This window comes from Sprattus sprattus, assembly GCF_963457725.1.
Source record: "Sprattus sprattus genome assembly, chromosome: 7".
NCBI classification, from domain to species: Eukaryota; Metazoa; Chordata; class Actinopteri; order Clupeiformes; family Clupeidae; genus Sprattus; species Sprattus sprattus.
This window is the reverse complement of record NC_137926.1, coordinates 33465059-33482966: the sequence shown is the minus strand read 5'-3', so window position 1 is coordinate 33482966 and position 17908 is coordinate 33465059. Positions and strand designations below refer to the sequence as shown.

At 39.6% G+C, this 17908-nt stretch overlaps 1 protein-coding gene across 1 annotated transcript in view; it reads left to right on the top strand.

Moving 5' to 3' along the window:
• Positions 1-17908, top strand: part of tmtc3 (transmembrane O-mannosyltransferase targeting cadherins 3) — an 86121-nt gene that overhangs the window by 57475 nt on the left and 10738 nt on the right. Inside the window, exons 8-11 of the mRNA XM_080842949.1 lie at positions 1192-1340; positions 1429-1549; positions 1721-1832; positions 9086-9189. Coding sequence (XP_080699075.1) covers positions 1192-1340; positions 1429-1549; positions 1721-1832; positions 9086-9189 — 486 coding nt within the window. The remainder of the gene's footprint in view (positions 1-1191; positions 1341-1428; positions 1550-1720; positions 1833-9085; positions 9190-17908) is intronic.

Sequence of the window (17908 nt, the reverse complement as noted above, 5' to 3'; positions counted from 1 at the left end):
TTGTATAGGAACCGGTGCCATATTGGAACCGGTTCTCGGTACACAACCCTAGTGTTCACTAGTTGAGACCACAGGGAAAACGGGGGTTACCAAAGTTGAGATGTTTGCCAGATTTGTCACTAGTGACTAGACAGGATCTCTTAGACCAGCCAACCAATAATTGACCAGTCCATTTCAAACTCATCGTCTAATTGGTTTCACCGTTACTGGGCTGTTGCAATGGCGAAGGGTAAGCCAATCGTCAGCATTTAATTTAGTTGCGACCAATGTCATATGGAACAGCACTAGGTAGACCATTCCACCACTGAGGTTCCACAAATTAAATGAGTGAATTCAATCACCAAACATTTATGACCCTGTTGTTGTCATATCTTATAACCGCTAATAGCATTTGACCGCTGAATAAGCTGTTTACAGTCCTCTTCCTCTTTTGAAGACAAAAAGATATTTTACAAAAAAATCTTACAAGATATGTACCTACACATGCAAAGGCAAGTTAAGCTACATATGGATAAATAGTCCTTCCATAAATAGACTAAGAGCTCAAACTACAGTAGTACACACAGAAATTAAAGTTGTGTGTTCATCGTTTATTATTATTATTATTATTATTATTATTATTATTATTATTATAGTTATTATTATACAATTCAGTAACCATGTCAGCATGCTGGTACTGGTAACATCTTCAAATCAATTTTCATGGTAGATGGTCTTGTGCAGGACTGATAAACATAACTTTCGTTCCAACGAGCTGCCTAGGCTATGCAATATCCAGGTGGGACCACCCTGCAAAAAATTTACGACGTCACCAACTATATTGCCAAAAGTCATGCTAGCCTTTTATTACTGCTAGATGTGCTGATGTTGGTGTTTGTATGGTTTTTGCATGTCCTTTCAGTAGTCACATTGTCATTTTTCGACCAAAATCCCAATTGCAGCCATTAGGCTAAAGTGCACTCCTGCAAAGTGTTGGCAATGTTGTCCACCTACCTTTTGTTAGGGTTATTGTTATGTGATTCCTGAACACACAGTGTTTTTTTTTTCAAAACTGCCTGGAATGATTCTGTAGCAACCCCCACTCTCAGTCAGAGTTGGACACAGACAGTTGAAATCCCCAGTGGGGTCATTATGGTTTCAACATGCAGACATAAAGTATATTCATTACCTTTCTTCCCTCTTCCCTTTTAGGCGCTGTCTTTGACAGTCCTTCCTTTCATCCCAGCATCCAACCTGTTCTTCCCTGTGGGGTTTGTGGTGGCAGAGAGGGTGCTTTACGTGCCCAGCATGGGCTTCTGCATATTAGTGGCACATGGATTCAAAAGTGTTTCCAGTCAAGGGCAAGTCTACTTACAACTCATTTGTCTGTTTTGTAACTTAATTGCCTGTTTGTACCTGTTTTGTGTAACATACTTTTTTGTTCAACAGAGGATCAAAGAAAATATCTTGGTTATTGATGGGAATTCTCCTGTTGACACATGCTATGAAAACTTTCAACCGGAACTGGGACTGGGAATCAGAGTACACCCTTTTCACCTCGGCATTAAAAGTATGAACTGTTTGACATTTGACCATTGTGGTCTCTCGATGTTAATTTTTTGTTGCTTTTTATTTTTGCTGCAGTTGTTTTTCAGTTGACGTCACCTCCGAATAAGAATGTGGGGTTATACTAAAAAGGCAACTCACAGTAATATATCATTTTTTTTTTCTATTTTTGCAGGTGAACAAGAACAATGCCAAGCTCTGGAACAATGTGGGTCATGCTCTGGAAAATCAAAACAGATATGAAATAGCCTTGAGATATTTCCTTCAGGCCACTCGGGTACAGCCAGGTAAGAACATTTTATTATTAATATACACTCTCTTAACGGCAGTCAAAATGTGTTAAAGGTTGGTTCGGAAGTGTTTGTTTGGTGCACTCATTTGAATACATTGTGACAGTCTCACAATCACACTCAATTTAGATGGAAACCCACCACAATATATGAACACCACATATACTGTGAGACTAAGGGCCTGATTTACTAAAATTGCGACCGCAGCTTAATCTGCGGTCGCACATTAACGCACAGTGTTTTTGTGCATTTTACGTGGTATTTATCCAAACAGATCCGCGCTGGGCAATCTGTGTTTACTCCGCCCTATAGGGCCTGATTTACTAAGATTGCGACCGCAGCTTAATCTGCGGTCGATCATTAACGCACAGTGTTTTTGCGCATTTTCCGTGGTATTTATTTAGTAAGAGAAAATGAAGGTTCAGCTAAGAGGAGGTAAATATATTGGTTCACGTTCGCTCAATCACTGAACCTGAGTGTGTGCGCTGTTATATTGTTGTTCTGCCTGCCATCACCTACAGCGAAATGTTTAAAAGAACACGATTATAAAGAATATGCTATTGGTGGCATTAATGCATAAACTGTCTATTATAACAATATAGATGTGTACATGGCGAGATTAATAATTTCTACAAGGGACATGGGTTCACTACAATATATATGGACGTGGGTGCAAACAATGGTTCCAATTACGTTCGGAAAGTTTGCGATTTCAAAAAAATGTCCTGTTTGATGTCTCAAATTTTCAGCTATGGCAGAGGGGAAATGTATTGACCAGTGCGCCGTAGCAATGCGTCGATTACCTGGGTGAATATTTGGCTGAGTGAAGGCTGAGATATACCAACTGCTGATGCTATAACTGTTTGAAATGATCCGATGCCAATATTTGCAATGTTGTCCGGAGTTTAACAACTGATGGAATGGAATGTGATCTCGGTTGGAGGGTTCAATGTCGTCTCTGATCTGGTTCAGTAATTGAAGTATTACACGCTTCCGTCAGTCTGCCCCAGGGCAGCTGTGGCTACTCTCGTAGCTTACCACCACTGGTATGACTGTCTGAATGAATGGACTGGACCGGACTGATCTGTAAAGCGTCTTTGAGTATATAGAAAAGCGCTATATAAAATTGAAGTTGATTGATTGATTGATTGATATTGCGTGGCTGGTTAACCTGTACCGTCTAATGATTTGTGGTTCGCTTAACTGAAAAATTGTTATACGAGTTGAAAAAAAGATTTCTGTGCGCTTTCTCTGTCTATGTCTTCGCCTTGCTCTTATAACTGCTGCCATATCAACGTTTTCAGACTCAGTGGAAATGCGCTTCCTGGTTAAGACGTGCTTTTATCAGGCAGAGAATTATCCCGCAAATTAGAGACGTGCGCTCGCTAGGCAGTTTTAGTAAATACCACGCAATACATCTTTAGGTGCACTTACCTTCTCTCCTCCCATTAAATTGCGCTTTACGCCCACGTTCCACCCACGTTTCCGTGCCCTCCCACGTTCACACCCCCAAAGCGTTAATATGCGACTCTACTGAAATGCGCCCCCTTAGTAAATACCGTTTTATGTTTACGACCGCTATTTTACGCCAGAAATGGGCGCAATCCTGTTAGTAAATCAGGCCCTAAGTGTAAAACGTTTGTTAATATTCACATGTAACTGTACTTGTAAATCAAACCGTTATGCAAGAGATCTGTACATCAGAGGAGGCTTCTACAGGTGAAATAGTGCCTCACCAAAAGAAAAAAGAAAACCCCCCCAAAAAAAACACAGACATGAGGTCACTTTCCTGAATTCAACTACTTACCAGTAGCCTATTCAAATCTGTGAAACAGCGCCAGCCTCACCCCAGGTGAACTGCTTTTAAACAGACACACCTAGATGTTCTAATGTCTGTAGTGTCGTTGCAAATTTGTTTGAAGTTGGTCAGAGACGAGTGTTGATAAGTCCAGCCATCAAAAGTTATTATCTTACTTACGGGTGGGAATCTCTTGGCACCTCACGATTCGATTCCGATTCAGAGGCCCACGATTCGATTCTAAATCGATTATCGATTTTAAACCGATTATCGATTTCAACATAAAATGGATGTGTAAAAAAATAAAATAATAATAATAATATATAATAATATAATACACATAATGATAATATTAATGCATTTTATTTGTATAGCACACTTTCACATACAAAGATGTCTCAAGGTGCTTAACAGGGTCACAATAGCAATTTAAAACAGTGCATACAAAAACAATACAGAAAATAAATAAAAAAACAGAAACCAGGACTTTAGGAGAAGGCAGATATAAAAAGATGGGTTTTGAGTTGGGATTTAAAAGTAGTGATGGAGTCCAAAGCCCTAATGTTCTCCGGGAGCTTGTTCCAGAGTCGTGGCCCCAGCGAGGAGAAGGCACGATCCCCCATTCTGGACATATTTGTCCGGGGAACTGCAAGAAGGTTTGCTTGTCCGGACCTAAGAGTCCTTGGTGTGAGATGAGGGGTGAGGAGATCCTGGAGATAGGCCAGACCGGTGGTGTTTATGGCCTTGTGAACTAGAAGTAGGACTTTGAAGTTTATTCTCTGGTTGATTGGAAGCCAGTGGAGGGAGTGGAGGACTGGGGTGATGTGTTCGGATCTCCGTGTCTTGGTGAGAACCCGGGCAGCACTGTTTTGAACATACTGCAGCCTCTGGATGGTTTTTGTTGGAAGACCTGCCAGCAGAGAGTTGCAGTAGTCCAGAGGGGAGCTGATGAATGCGTGCACCAGCTTTTCTGCAGCATGTTTGGGAAGAGAGGGTCTCAGCCTTGAGATGTTTCTCAGGTGGTAGAATGAAGTTTGGCAGATGGATTTGATGTGTGCATCAAAGGACAATGAAGAGTCCAGCTTGACACCAAAGTTTGTGAGGAGAGAGGGGTGGGGTGGCCATTTATGGTGATTTGGGTGATACCGGCCTTTTTTATTTGGTGGGGCGTGCCAATAAGAATGGCTTCAGACTTGCCACCGTTTAGCTGTAGTGAGTTGTTGCTCATCCAGTGCTGGATGTCATCCAGGCATTCAACATCCATTTTATGTTGAAATGCCAGATGCATCGATTATTGCACTGCTCATAGAAAGTCAAAATTGTGACAAGAAAAAGCTTTTTCTCTAATAAAGCAAATAGAGAAGGTAATTCATCTGTTGATTTTCTTTAATTATCAAACACAAAGTAGGAAGTGATTTTAGACTCTGAGTTGCAAACTCAAATGATTTAATAGTCGAAATGCATTGATAATCGTTTTATCGGTTTCAAATTGATAATCGATAATCAATCAATGAAAAAAATAAAAAATTACACCCCACCCCTAATGTTACTGGGAGATGTCACAGTGCAGTTGCTCATAAGTGGTCCTCAAATTCTCAGTGGAGGCAGGAGTGCAGAATGTAGGTTTAATGTAGTAGACACTTGACTTACTAATTTCAAAACAAACACTCATTGGGCAGTTAAATGATGGGTCAGGTGGCCCAATCACTGAATGACCTAAAGGAAACGGTAAAAAGCTGTAAAATAAAATTTTCAAAACAATGTTGGTGGAAAAACCCTGTCAAACATTAGGTTTACGTAGTACAAAAAAAAGATTGGACACATTTATAAATAATCCAACCCTGTTGCAATATTGCACATTTTTCTTTTTTAGTATTTATATTATTTTCATAATTCTATTTATGATGGAGGCCATTAAAAGACAACAGTTATTTTGTAAGGTAATGTTTCACTTTCACATGTTTAATGGCTGTCTATACGTTGTTTGACCTTGTGGAATTTTCAATAAAAGCTTGTGACACTCACGGAAGGTTGGATCTGCCTGCACTGTTTTTTTGGACAGTCCTAACAATACAAAAACTATTTAAGTCATGCACAGTATAGATTAAATACAAAATGAACACCCAGATAAGCTCTAAATAATATTATGAAAAGGGTATGTCTTCAATCTATTGTGTGTGAATGTGTTAATTCATTACACAATCGCTATTTATGAAAGCTTTCTGCTTATAGAATAAGGAAATCGATAGATTGTGATCATTATTGATCACAGAAAGCTGTGTGTCAACTGTGCACATCTTTGGTGGGTCCGTTTGGCAGGCCACATGATGTGCCCTAACACACTGTTCAGATGTGCTTGCCTAAACACCAAGAGCAGCAATATTTAATGCATGTTCCTGAATGTCACAAAAGGCAAAACCAAGCAAATAAATCTCTCATAAGCATTTGAAGAAATGTAGTATCCTATTAGACCTTCTATCATACTTTCCCAACACAGAAGTGTAGGTACAAACAGGTTTTGCACATTGTTGCTGGGACATTGACTTCAAATATAAAATCAATCCATTCAGCCATTTGAGGATAGGGTGTGATGTAAGGATGTGTGCTGTTCTTTCCAGCCGACCACGGAGCAGTTCGCTCTGAGTTCGCTTCATGGTGCTTGCTAGTTTATCCAATGCTTGCGAGAACAAAATGGTGTTTGTTGCCAAGTTAGTAGTTCTCATTCTGTGGGTGGGTCGAGTGGGATGTGGGCAGTCCAAGGCCTTCCGGAGAGACTCCCTGTGTGGTTCTGGGTCGGTCTTATTCTAATGAGCTTCTCTTGGGACATCACAGGCAGCAGTGCTCGCTGAAGCGTATTGTTTATGTCAAAGAGAAACCATACACTCACTGGGTCGTCTTTTTTTCTGCGTTTTCGGGTTGTTAGACATGCCAGTACCAAATTAACGTCTAAAAACACTAGAAAGAGTGACATTTTCATGATATGTCCCCCTTTTTTGTGTAAGATGCGTGTTTTTGCCTACAGATGAAAAAAGAGCTTGTAGCTACTTTCTTACCTGTTTTAGATTATGGTGATTTATTCATGCCTCACAAAATCACTTTACTCTATTTATCAATCTGCTTTACAGTGCAATTGTAAATTCAATTACCCTCATATTTATCAATTTTCCATTATATTCATTAATCATTATCCATCTGTATTTCATCCAATGTATCATTCCCACCAATAAATATTGGTTTGGCAAGGCTGCTTTTCATTATAATGCACCTTTATTGTGGGACTTATTGCAGGAACCTTTCTCGTTCTCCTCTCAGATTTTTGAAGAGTGTATGGGAAATCTTTGCTTTGAATTAGCTTTGGCCATACCAATTTTTATGTCTTATTGTTTTGTGTTTTAGGTAATTTTTTGACTTGGTGCTAACCCTTTTCAAGGCCAATACATGCTTGCTACCTTCTTTCAATGTGACTACCCTGGTGAAATTAAGGACAAAAAAAATACAATAATAAACATGGGAGCTTAGGACTAGACAAAAAAAATGTTGTGTTTCCTGTTTCCCGACGACCCTAAAATAAAACGCCGACCCTAGCCTTTTTTGGGGGGTGGGCCGCTGGCAAGGGACTCAAATGACACCAGGATCTAATTAGTCAGGGGTTTCACAGTGGTTTCACAGTTTCTTTCAAAACGTGCTCAATTTCAACCGATTTTCAAACAGTTTGGTTTGTTGTAAACGTAAGATATTTCTTATGGCACTGCATACTTATAAAGAATTATAAACATGGGATAGGTGCAATAAATACACATGCACAAGCTATTTAGGTTAAATGAATATCTAGGCTACTAAAACTCAGCATACAGAATGGCAACAGGAGATAAATGTATACTATTATTATCACCTTTATAAAAGCAATATTACTGATATAATAAAATAAAGGTGATCCCACAGGGTCTCGTTTCAAGGGAACGTTCAATAGAGCAGGCTGCACAAAAGTCTGGCATCTTCATTGGCAATAAAGTCAGCAATTTCCTGACGAAATCATAATGTAAGATGTTTAACAAACCAACCCGATTGGAAATCATGTGCAACTTCAGTGTTATTATGTGCAACTTAAGTTATATTGAAAAGAAAGAACAATTATGCCTCGCCAATTGATGTAAAATGACTACACAATAGCCGTGATACACAATTAAGCTTCACATTTCAACATGTTAAAGCATCCAGAATTATTACCAAGGTAATGACGTTTGTAAATCAAGTAATTTGCAAATCCGTCAAGATTTCCGCGAGATAAGAGTGTAAATGATTTTGAAGATCACTGACGTTAGCTAACGTACCACTGATCCCTCCCGGAAGCTAAACTGTCGAAAAATGGCCTCCTGTGCAGTCGTTCAAGAATCCGCCGTAATACATCTAGCCTTTATAAGATATCTATGATTCTACTGTCTATGCCCTTGCGTGAGAGCGGCGAAGTTGCGTAACGGGCCGAGAGCGGTATTGCAGCCAGATAGAGATTTTGAAGAATTATAGCTCGCAACATATTGAAAAAAAGAACTGAACAAGTAAATGTTTTGGGTGCTGTGAACTTATTTCAAAAAAATGAATTATGAACTAAACTAGTTCATGTAGAAAGTAAACTTTTCAAACACTGAATACCTGAAGCCCTAGATGTTCGAACAGCTTCACCAGAGACAAGGCGGAAGTGTCGGGTGTTTATGTTGGAATGGAGTGACAAGTTCCCTTAGGTGCGCTAAGGTGCGAGGTAATTGATGGTAACAGTAAAATGTTTTGTTAGCACTGCGAAAAGGCAGGACGACGCAACGGATTTACAATAGGGTCCAATCATTTTAGAATCTCTGCTGTCATTGAACATAGTCAGCGCAATGACCGTGTTGCGGCGCTCAATTTAACGCCACAGCAGGTTGCGATTAAAGGCCACTTATTGACGCGCATCGAACATTTATGGGTTGTTTTCCATTGTAAACTTAGGCAGATAAACATGTTGCATTGTAAACGACCTGATTATGTAAATCTTTAAGCTACGCATGCCGTCATAGATAGATATTTGACCGGCTTATCATTAAAAGAAACCATTATGAAACTGAAGAAACCATTAAAAGAAACCACTATGAAACTGAAGAAACCATTATGCACAAAATTAAAGTATGACATTAAAAAAATAAATGGTCTCATGTATTTCAGTTTAACTCTGTTTAACTGTATTGTATCACTAGAGTTTTGGCCAAAGTCTTTAAAAAAAATAATAATGATTAAAAAAAAGATAATCCCTACCTACCTACCCTAATTTTTTCAGGGCTGAAACAGGAAATACAAAAAAAAAATTCCTAGGCCTTACTTAAATTAAGCTTTTGGTGTTGTAAGGTTTTTCTTATTGTGATTGCTGAACATGTACTACACATTATAAACATGTACTCTCATTTTTTTTCATTTATTTTAGATGACATTGGAGCTCACATGAATGTGGGGAGAACTTACAAAAACTTAAACCTGTCCCAGGAGGCTGAAGAGGCGTACATGGTTGCAAAATCTCTTATGCCACAGGTATGCGTCACTGAAATGCCTTTGATGAAATCTAATGAGCATGCCAAACCTCATACTTGATAGCAGAAAGGAGGCTGTTTGGGGGAAGGGGATCAGATGCTAATGTAAACTCAGAGAAAACACCTTGTTTCTTTAACTCCATTTACTGGTTCAACTTCAAGTAAATCCGTACCACACACACAATCACCTCTCAGGTACAACATCCGGTCCCTATCAAAGTAAAAGTATTATAACCAGAAATACATAGTTAACAAACTCACTCTCTTTTTTAAATAAAAAAACACATATTAAAGTGAGCATAACATCACAGGGCATAGTCAAAGTGTAACCTGAATATTCTTACAGCACCTCAGTGCACTTTAGGTAACAACATAACAAAAGTGAACATATTGCAAATATATAGCCTAACTTGGTTTAACATTTTCTGAATGTACTTTAGTGCAAAGGTATAACAACTGTACAAAATTAAGATTTCAGTTTAGTCAAGCTTCCATTGTCCATCACTCAGTGCTTTGAGTAACATATGAGCTGATGCGCCCTTTTTGGTAAGACAGTCTGCAAGTTGGTCTTTTGTGTTTTTCCACAACACACGTTCAATCCTCTTCATTTGGACAAGTTCTTTTATGCTACTTATCTCCAGACGAAGTCTTTTCTCTTAAGTGCATCAACAAGCGAATGGTTGTCTGTCACACAGATTATAGGTGGTGCGTTTGCAGCGCCACCTGATGTCAGCTCAGAGAACAATGTGGCTAGAAAAATTGCATTGTCTATTTCATCAGACATTGCCAATGTTTCTCCAGCAAGTGTACTTCGCACAACTCTCTTTACTTTCTTTGATTGCCAAGAGAGTGGTGAAAATGTACCATCTTCTCCCATCAAAACAATGAAATGACCTCCTTGAGTGGCTCCATCGGAAAGATTTCCAAAAGAGGCATCACTGAACATGACAATCTTGAGAGCACTCTCACTTCCCAAGTGTTGGAAGTTCAGCACTACTTTCTTGGATTTAAGCTTACACACTATTCTGTTTGCCTCATGAATCGTTTGCACTGTTGCATTCTTAAGGTTAGAGGCCAAGTTACTAGCATCAAACATGACATCTGGCCTGCTTTGTCTTGCTACCCAGAGAATCTGACCTATCTTTGATCGGAGTTGATCCTTTTCCTCTTCATAAAGAGGAGAGTCTTGCTTGACAGCTCGTGAAGGAGCCATGTGTATGGGCTGCATGTGTTGGGTGTAATTCTCCTGATGAACCTGCACAGCATTATTTACAGTCACAAAGTCTATTCCAACATAGCAGAAACGATCATGCTCTTCACGCCCCACTTGAAAGACTGACCTGAGGTAAGGTATCACTGTTTCAGAGAAGCTTTGGGTGCCTCCCCATATGAAGTCATCGACATGACATGCCAGTACCCCAGTAACAGCACAGTCTTTGTCAGTCCAATAGAAAACAGCGGGGTCTACTTTGGACATTTTGCCCCCTGCTTCCAGCACTATTTCTTTCACTCTGTTGTACCAGTACAGTGAGGCATCTGCCAAACCATACACACATTTTTTGAGCTTCCATAATGTTCCTTTGCAGTCTGCCTCATGGGGAGGCCTGATGTAAATGTCACGTGACAGCTCTATTCCCTGTAGGAATGCAGCTTTTATGTCCATGGAATGTAGTGTCCACTGTTTTTGACAGATGACAGCTAAAAGTAGTCGAAGGGATTCAGAAGCACATGTTGGCGAATCTTTCTGTAGCTCTGACACTTGAAGCTCTTCAAAACCTCTTGCCATTAACCTTGCTTTAGGTACTATCCCGGCCGAGGTCTCTTTCAGAGTGCATACCCATCGGGTGCTGATGCTTCTTTGTCCTTTGTCTTGAACAACTTCAAACACTTTGTTGTCACTCCAATTCTTTATCGCCTCCTGTTTAGCTATGTCAAATGACACATCTTTTGTTATTAGCACATCCTCACTGTTATCTGTTGTCATCACAGGTGGCTCTATCTGAAGGTCATTCAACTTTGATACATCGATTGAATCAGTCTTGCCTGCAACATTGCTTGGTTCAATGTATAGCAAATTGTACCAACTTTTGTATTTGCTGGTAGCTTTACCTGCTCGACCAAGAACTTCTGCTCTGTGTAAAGACCCACTACGGCCATCTCTGTAATTCAGAATTTGCCCTGTTTTCAGAGGAACATCATTTCGCAGTTCTATGGCATTTTGCATCCATGTGTCATCATCTGCTTGGTGTGTTTCAGTCTCCACCCCTGTGAGTACTCCTGTTCCTGTATCATCCATGTCACTGTCAAGAGAGGTGTGATCTTCTGCAGCATCTGTCAAGTTTTTTTCTTTCATAAGTCTCAGGTAGTGCACCCTAACACAGGTACCACCATGTCTGACAAAGACCACTGCTCCATCTTGGCCTATCACAGTGCCTGGTCCTTTCCACTCTGGGCAATCTACTCTCTTGTAGTACACCTTGTCACCAGTCTCGTATCTCTCATTTGTACTACGTAGCTGTTTACGCAGTGCTCTCCTTATTCTCTCTGAACACTCTGCCTCAGTAAATGCCCTTCTTGCTGCATGTAAGGCAGAGATGTGTTTTGCTACCCACTCACTTTTTGTACTGCCCTCTCAGGCTGGCGGCTTGTCAGTCAGCACGGAGGGCAAGTTAGGGTTCTGTCCAAACACCAACTGATGAGGACTGTAGCCGTGAACATTTTGCATGGTATTCTTTGCCATGAGCGCCCAGTCCAAGGCAATGTCCCAGTTACAGTCGTTACTGTTTCTCAATTTCTGTATGATCTCTGTCAATGTTTGATTGTGACGTTCACACAGTCCATTACTCCAAGGGCTGTACGCAGCTGTTGTTTTTACTTCTATGTTGAAATTTTCTGCCATATCTCTGACCTCACTTTTGCTTATTCCCCTGATATAGCTATCTAGCCATTCCTCTCCACACACAGTGCATGTGCAGGCAGTGTCTATTATTGCAGAACTAAAACATTCTGTCAAAAATATTTCTGCATCAGTGGGTGACTCTTTTGTAACGAGAGTAATGTTACACTCATCAACGTCTTCAGTTAATTTTACTTGCTCACCCTTGTGTGGGGCGTCCTTAGCCCAGTGGAATGTGCTTTGGCAAATGGCACATTTTGATCGGCGTCCGAGCTTGTCCAAAGGGTTAGTGCCTGGCAGGGGTGTTTTTGACTGTTCGCCTTTTGACCACGACGGTCTGCTTCTCTGGCGCCTCTGTTCAGTCGTGACGTAGGCAACGTCTTGGTTAATTCCAATCGTTGGAGCTGACATCTTCCCTCCAAAAATCCTTTTCAGTGCCGACTTCATTGAAGCAAACGTTAATTCCGTACATGCCGTCAGCGCTAACTGTCGGTCTTTTACTTCAATGCATGCCGTGTCAAGCAACTTGAAAGCTAAAACGGCATCGGGCAATTCCATGTTGTATTTGCGCATTCTTAAATAACGTTGCTCAAAGGTAATGATGTAATCAGTCATTGACACGTTACTGTCTCTCGTTATCCGATCAAAATTCAAATATACCTCATACGTTATGTCATTTTCTTCTTTCAGAAACAGTTTATCAAGTGCATTTAACAAAGTTGTCATACCAGCATCTTTGTTTAGATCATCGATAGGTACCTCCATAGCTGTGTCTCGCGCTCGCCCAGTAAGCGCCAAAGCCACCGCAAGAGCCTGCTTCTTTTTTGGAAGTTCTGTAACTCGTGTCCACATTTCAACTTCATTTTTCCAGCTTTCATACGGCTTTCCTTCGTCAAAGGTCGGCGGAATCTTGTAATTTGCAGAAGCCATCCTCTGCTACCATGTAAACTCAGAGAAAACACCTTGTTTCTTTAACTCCATTTACTGGTTCAACTTCAAGTAAATTCGTACCACACACACAATCACCTCTCAGGCAGTGACGTGCGGTGAAGTCAGTACGAGGGTAGGCACTGAGTTATGAAAGCCAGATTACCTTATTTATTGTTTAGGCTAATAGGCTACGTCACAACAGTAGGTACAAGTGCGGCACACAGGCACGGTCGATCGATATATTAAAAAAAAATCCACTCCGATAACATATCGTGTGGCCTACTACACTCAGTCTTGCACACACACGCACACACCAGTTAATGTCCATAATCAGAATGCAACCATCTTTATCTGCACCGCAGCCAATAATGTATGTCAGTCAGCAGCAATGAGAACACACACTGCTCAATTGAATATGAAAGCAAATGGCTTGCAGTCGGCATTAATTCAACCCCACACTTATCATTTCAAAATTAAGCTCAAAAAAGTTTCTGACTCACCTGACTGGTAGCACAGCCAAAATGCCAATCTTTTTTGTCATACCAGTCCGTTTGAAACGACAATTTTTGGTCCCTTTTTCTGCATAAGTTCATTTAGTGTTGGAATAGGCCTCCCTCTTGCCAGTTACTCCTTATTTCTATTAAAGTCGAGTTTAGAGAAATGTCTAAGTTCCACAATATCGGTAGATACCGCTGTTATCATTTTTACTTTGATTTTCGCGGGGATTACGATTAGCTGGTGTAATGAAGTCAGCTGCGCAAATTAGGGGTGGGGGAAAAAATCGATTATTCGATTTTAATCGATTCTCTCTAAAACGATTCTGTCTCGATTCAGAAAAGTTCATAATCGATTTTGTAATTAAAAAAAAAAAAAAAAAAAAAATGTTTCTTTTTTTTTTTACACATCCATTTTATGTTGAAATGCAAGCTGCATCGATTATTGGATTGTTCATAGAAAGTCAAAATTGTGACAAGGAAAAGCTTTTTCTCTCATAAAAAATAGAGAAGGTAATTCATCTGTTGATTTTCTTTAAGGCGAGACACGGCAGGTGAAATATCGATTTTTTCATGCCCTGGTCAAATTTCAGATTTTGGGCTAGTTTGCCTCTTTAACTTGTTATCTTTCATACTACCATAAAGAAAACGTCAAAATTACACATTTAAGTGTCTGTTTCACTGCATTTAGTTCAGCCGCGGCATCCATTTTCTCCTAACTTTACCAAGAATTCTCCCTTGAACCACGTTCAGCGTTTCGTCTTTTTACACGACATCTTCATGCCTGGAATGACTTCAACGCTATGAGCCTCGATCAGAAGGCTGTGTAATCCAAATATGGGCATTTCCTTTCTTTTCAGCAACCAATCCTGACTTTCTGAAGGGATTCATTGGCTGACGGCGCTTTTCTGCTAACGTGATTCGCTCAGTGCCCCACGTGTTGTCTTTAAATGCGGTTTTCTCAAAATGAGTGTTTTTTCATTTTTAGGTACACATTTCTCAGCCTATGTAGAACCTAGGTACACCACACTTCCCAGTTTCACACATAGCATTGTTATGAAGACATCTACAGATGGATTTATTTATAAATGGTTCCTGGCCAGATTTATGGGTCATTTTACCTGGAAATCATGGCGAAAATAGGGTTTTTTAAGGCCACGGATAGTATATTTTGATTTCCCAGGTCATAAAAGCAGATATCCTAAAATCCATCTGAGTATTTTTTGTCATTTGATATATAAACAAAATAAAAAAAGAATTTTGGTCCTGGCTTCATCACAGTTTAAGATTCATGTACCTGAAATATATGCAAAAACGTGCATATTTAATGAGATCCAGCATAATTAGCATAATTAAATATGCAACATTCTAAAACTTGTAATACATTTTTTTCTTGTAATGATGTATGTAGTCAACTGGTAAAGTTTCATGGTGATCCCTTGTATTTACATTTTTTACCCTATTCACCTGCCATGTCTCGCCTTAATCAAACACAAAGTAGGAAGTGTAGCAAAGACTCTAAGTAGCAAACTCAAATGTTTTAAAAGTCGAAATGGATTGATAATCGTTTTATCGGTTTAAAATTGATAATCGTTTTTTTCACACATCCATTTCATGTTGAATGCAATTATCGATTGATTATCGAATATCAATTCGAAACCGATAAAACAATTATCGATGCATTTTGACTATTGAATCATTTGAGTTTGCAACTCAGAGTCTAAATTGAAGAAAATCAACAGATGAATTACCTTCGCTATTTGCTTTATTAGAGTAAAAGCTTTTAATGGTCACAATTTTGACTTTCTATGAGCAATGCAATAGTCGATGCAGCTTGCATTCCAACATAAAATGGATGTGTAAAAAAAAAAAAAAAAAAAAATTTAAATTACATAATCGATTTTAAATCGAATCGTTGACCTCTGAATCGATTTCGAATCGAATCGTGAGGTGCCAAGAGATTCCCACCCCTAGCGCAAATGTCCAGTAATATCTCGATTTTAATTGGTCCATGTTTGAAACGTAACGTAGATGATTACTGGCATAACATATTGACGTGCAAAGGCAGAGGAGAGTTGTGCCTTTCGACGTACATGTTAAAGAATACAGAATCGAAGTGCGCATGCGCAACGTGACTTTTCCGTTGCCGTTCACAATGAATGGACAGTAAAGGCACTGCTTATTCTACCGGTTTTTTGTATTTGTTTATGCGTAACTGACACAATGTAACAACCAATTAGAACAGGAAAACATCAATATCACCTTGAAGACTCTTTCAGGGGCCGTATTCACAAAGCTTTTTATCTTACCACTAAGAGTGCTCCTAACTCGCGCTAAAACATTTTACGTAGGAGTAATTTCTTAAAAGTGATTCACAACGCCTCTGAGACCTACTCATACTTAGGATAATACAAACTCCTAAGCTTAAGATAAAAGCACCGTTGCTATGGATGACGTCGATTCTCATGCACGAGTTTAGAAGGGGTGAGGGCGGTGATTGGTTGTTGACAGGCTCTCTCATTAAAAACTCATTCGTGACGTCCCTCTAACAATCCCACTATATCAACTGAAAATAAAAGAATAAGCTAGGCTTCAAATTAAGTCATATTAAATAGTTATGGACAGTGCAGTTAGCAGAATGCACACGCATGATGACAAGTTTGTGCATCCAACGGGAATGACACTTTGCACGTTAAGAGAAAAAGAAAGCGATCAATATAAAATATGGCAATTGCATGTAATCAAGGCAGTAATAATTAAAGCACCCAGCAAACTGTTAGGCTATTATATTTCCAGCCCTTGACCACTTCAAATATCAGCACATACGGCCCTTCAAGCGAAACGAACGTGAAACGTAGCCTAAGCGAAAGCCTACTGGTCCCAGGACCAATAGCCACTGTCACCCCAGCGGCATCCAGCTGGTAAGTTCTCAAAAACCTGCTGCAGACCGCTCTCCGTTGAAATGCACGAGTCATCGGTACATCCAGGCCACGGTGGACGAAAACGTCCTCATCTTTTGATGGGGCAATTATTGTAATGTGTGTCCCGTCACTGGACATTCCTGCGATCGCCATGGAATTTACTTTGATCTTGTGTAATTGGCGATTGTCCAAAGGCAACTGGATAAACTGTTGGATGATGTGGGGTCTACAGTGCGTTGATAGTTTGATGAATTAAACGGCTGACTGATGATTCCCAGTGTCGTCATTTGCGTTTCCCGCGAAGCTAAATAGGCTATCTTTATGTTTTCAAACATTTCACTTCGGGACACATCGTTGTTTAAAGGCGTCATTGCATCCCGCGCTAATTCTACGACAATATTAATACCTTCACGGTTTAAGCAATGTCTTTTATGAATTCCAAGTCGGCTGCAGCCATCTTACGATTTTTTGTGAATAGGTCTTAGTGATTTAGGAGTCCTCATGAGGAGTTTTGTCTGTCTTAGACTTAGGTGCTACTTTTAGGGATAAAATACTTTGTGAATTGCTCTTAGTAAAAAAATATAGGAGTCCTAAATTTAAGACTGACACGCCCATTATTTTTAGGAGTTTCTCCTAAATTCGCCACTTATGAGCTACTTTTAGCCCTAAGATTCTTTGTGAATACGGCCCCTGATCATGAACAATCATGACATTATACAATAATACAGTACTTACAACAATTTTGCCCTATTTGCCCACTGGGGGCTGACCTGTTCACTGCATGCAGCTTTACTTTCTTTGGGGGGCCAAGTAGAAGAGTTATTAGTTTGCTTTTCAATTTGCGAAAGAGTTCACACATTACAGCCTATCAAAATCAGTGTCAACGCCTCCAAACAGGAATAGTTTCCAGCAACGAGCAAGCAGTGCTTTGATCAATCAAACCGAACTTCGTACATGGTCTCTGGGACCCAATTTTGAAGAAGCATTTTTTTTTTTTTTAAAGGACGGCAATAAGCATAATAAGCGATAAAACATAATTGATGTTGTCGCCATATGGGATATATATCAAAAGGTTTAAAAGCTTTTCACAGGCCACAATTTCTGTAAAATCTTCACCACAATTGGCCCAGATTATCTTCAGACCAAGTCCGGCATAAAGTGATGTAGTTTTTATTTTCAAAATTGTTGTTTCATTCCACACAATCACAAATGTAATGCTGGCACAAATAATAGGACCCAGAAGTCCTATACCAAGAACTTCTGTCAGTTAATTTCTTCATATTGTACTCCATATTGAGCAATAACGATTATTTCAGATACTCAACTAATCTACCAAGCATTGTATGACACTGTTTTTTGTAAAGTATGTTTTATAGGCAACTAGTTTTGGTATGATATTCAAATTCCTTTTGATGGTCATATGTTGTTGATGTAAGGGCAGATAAACACACCTATGCGTTGATGTATAGGCAGATAAAC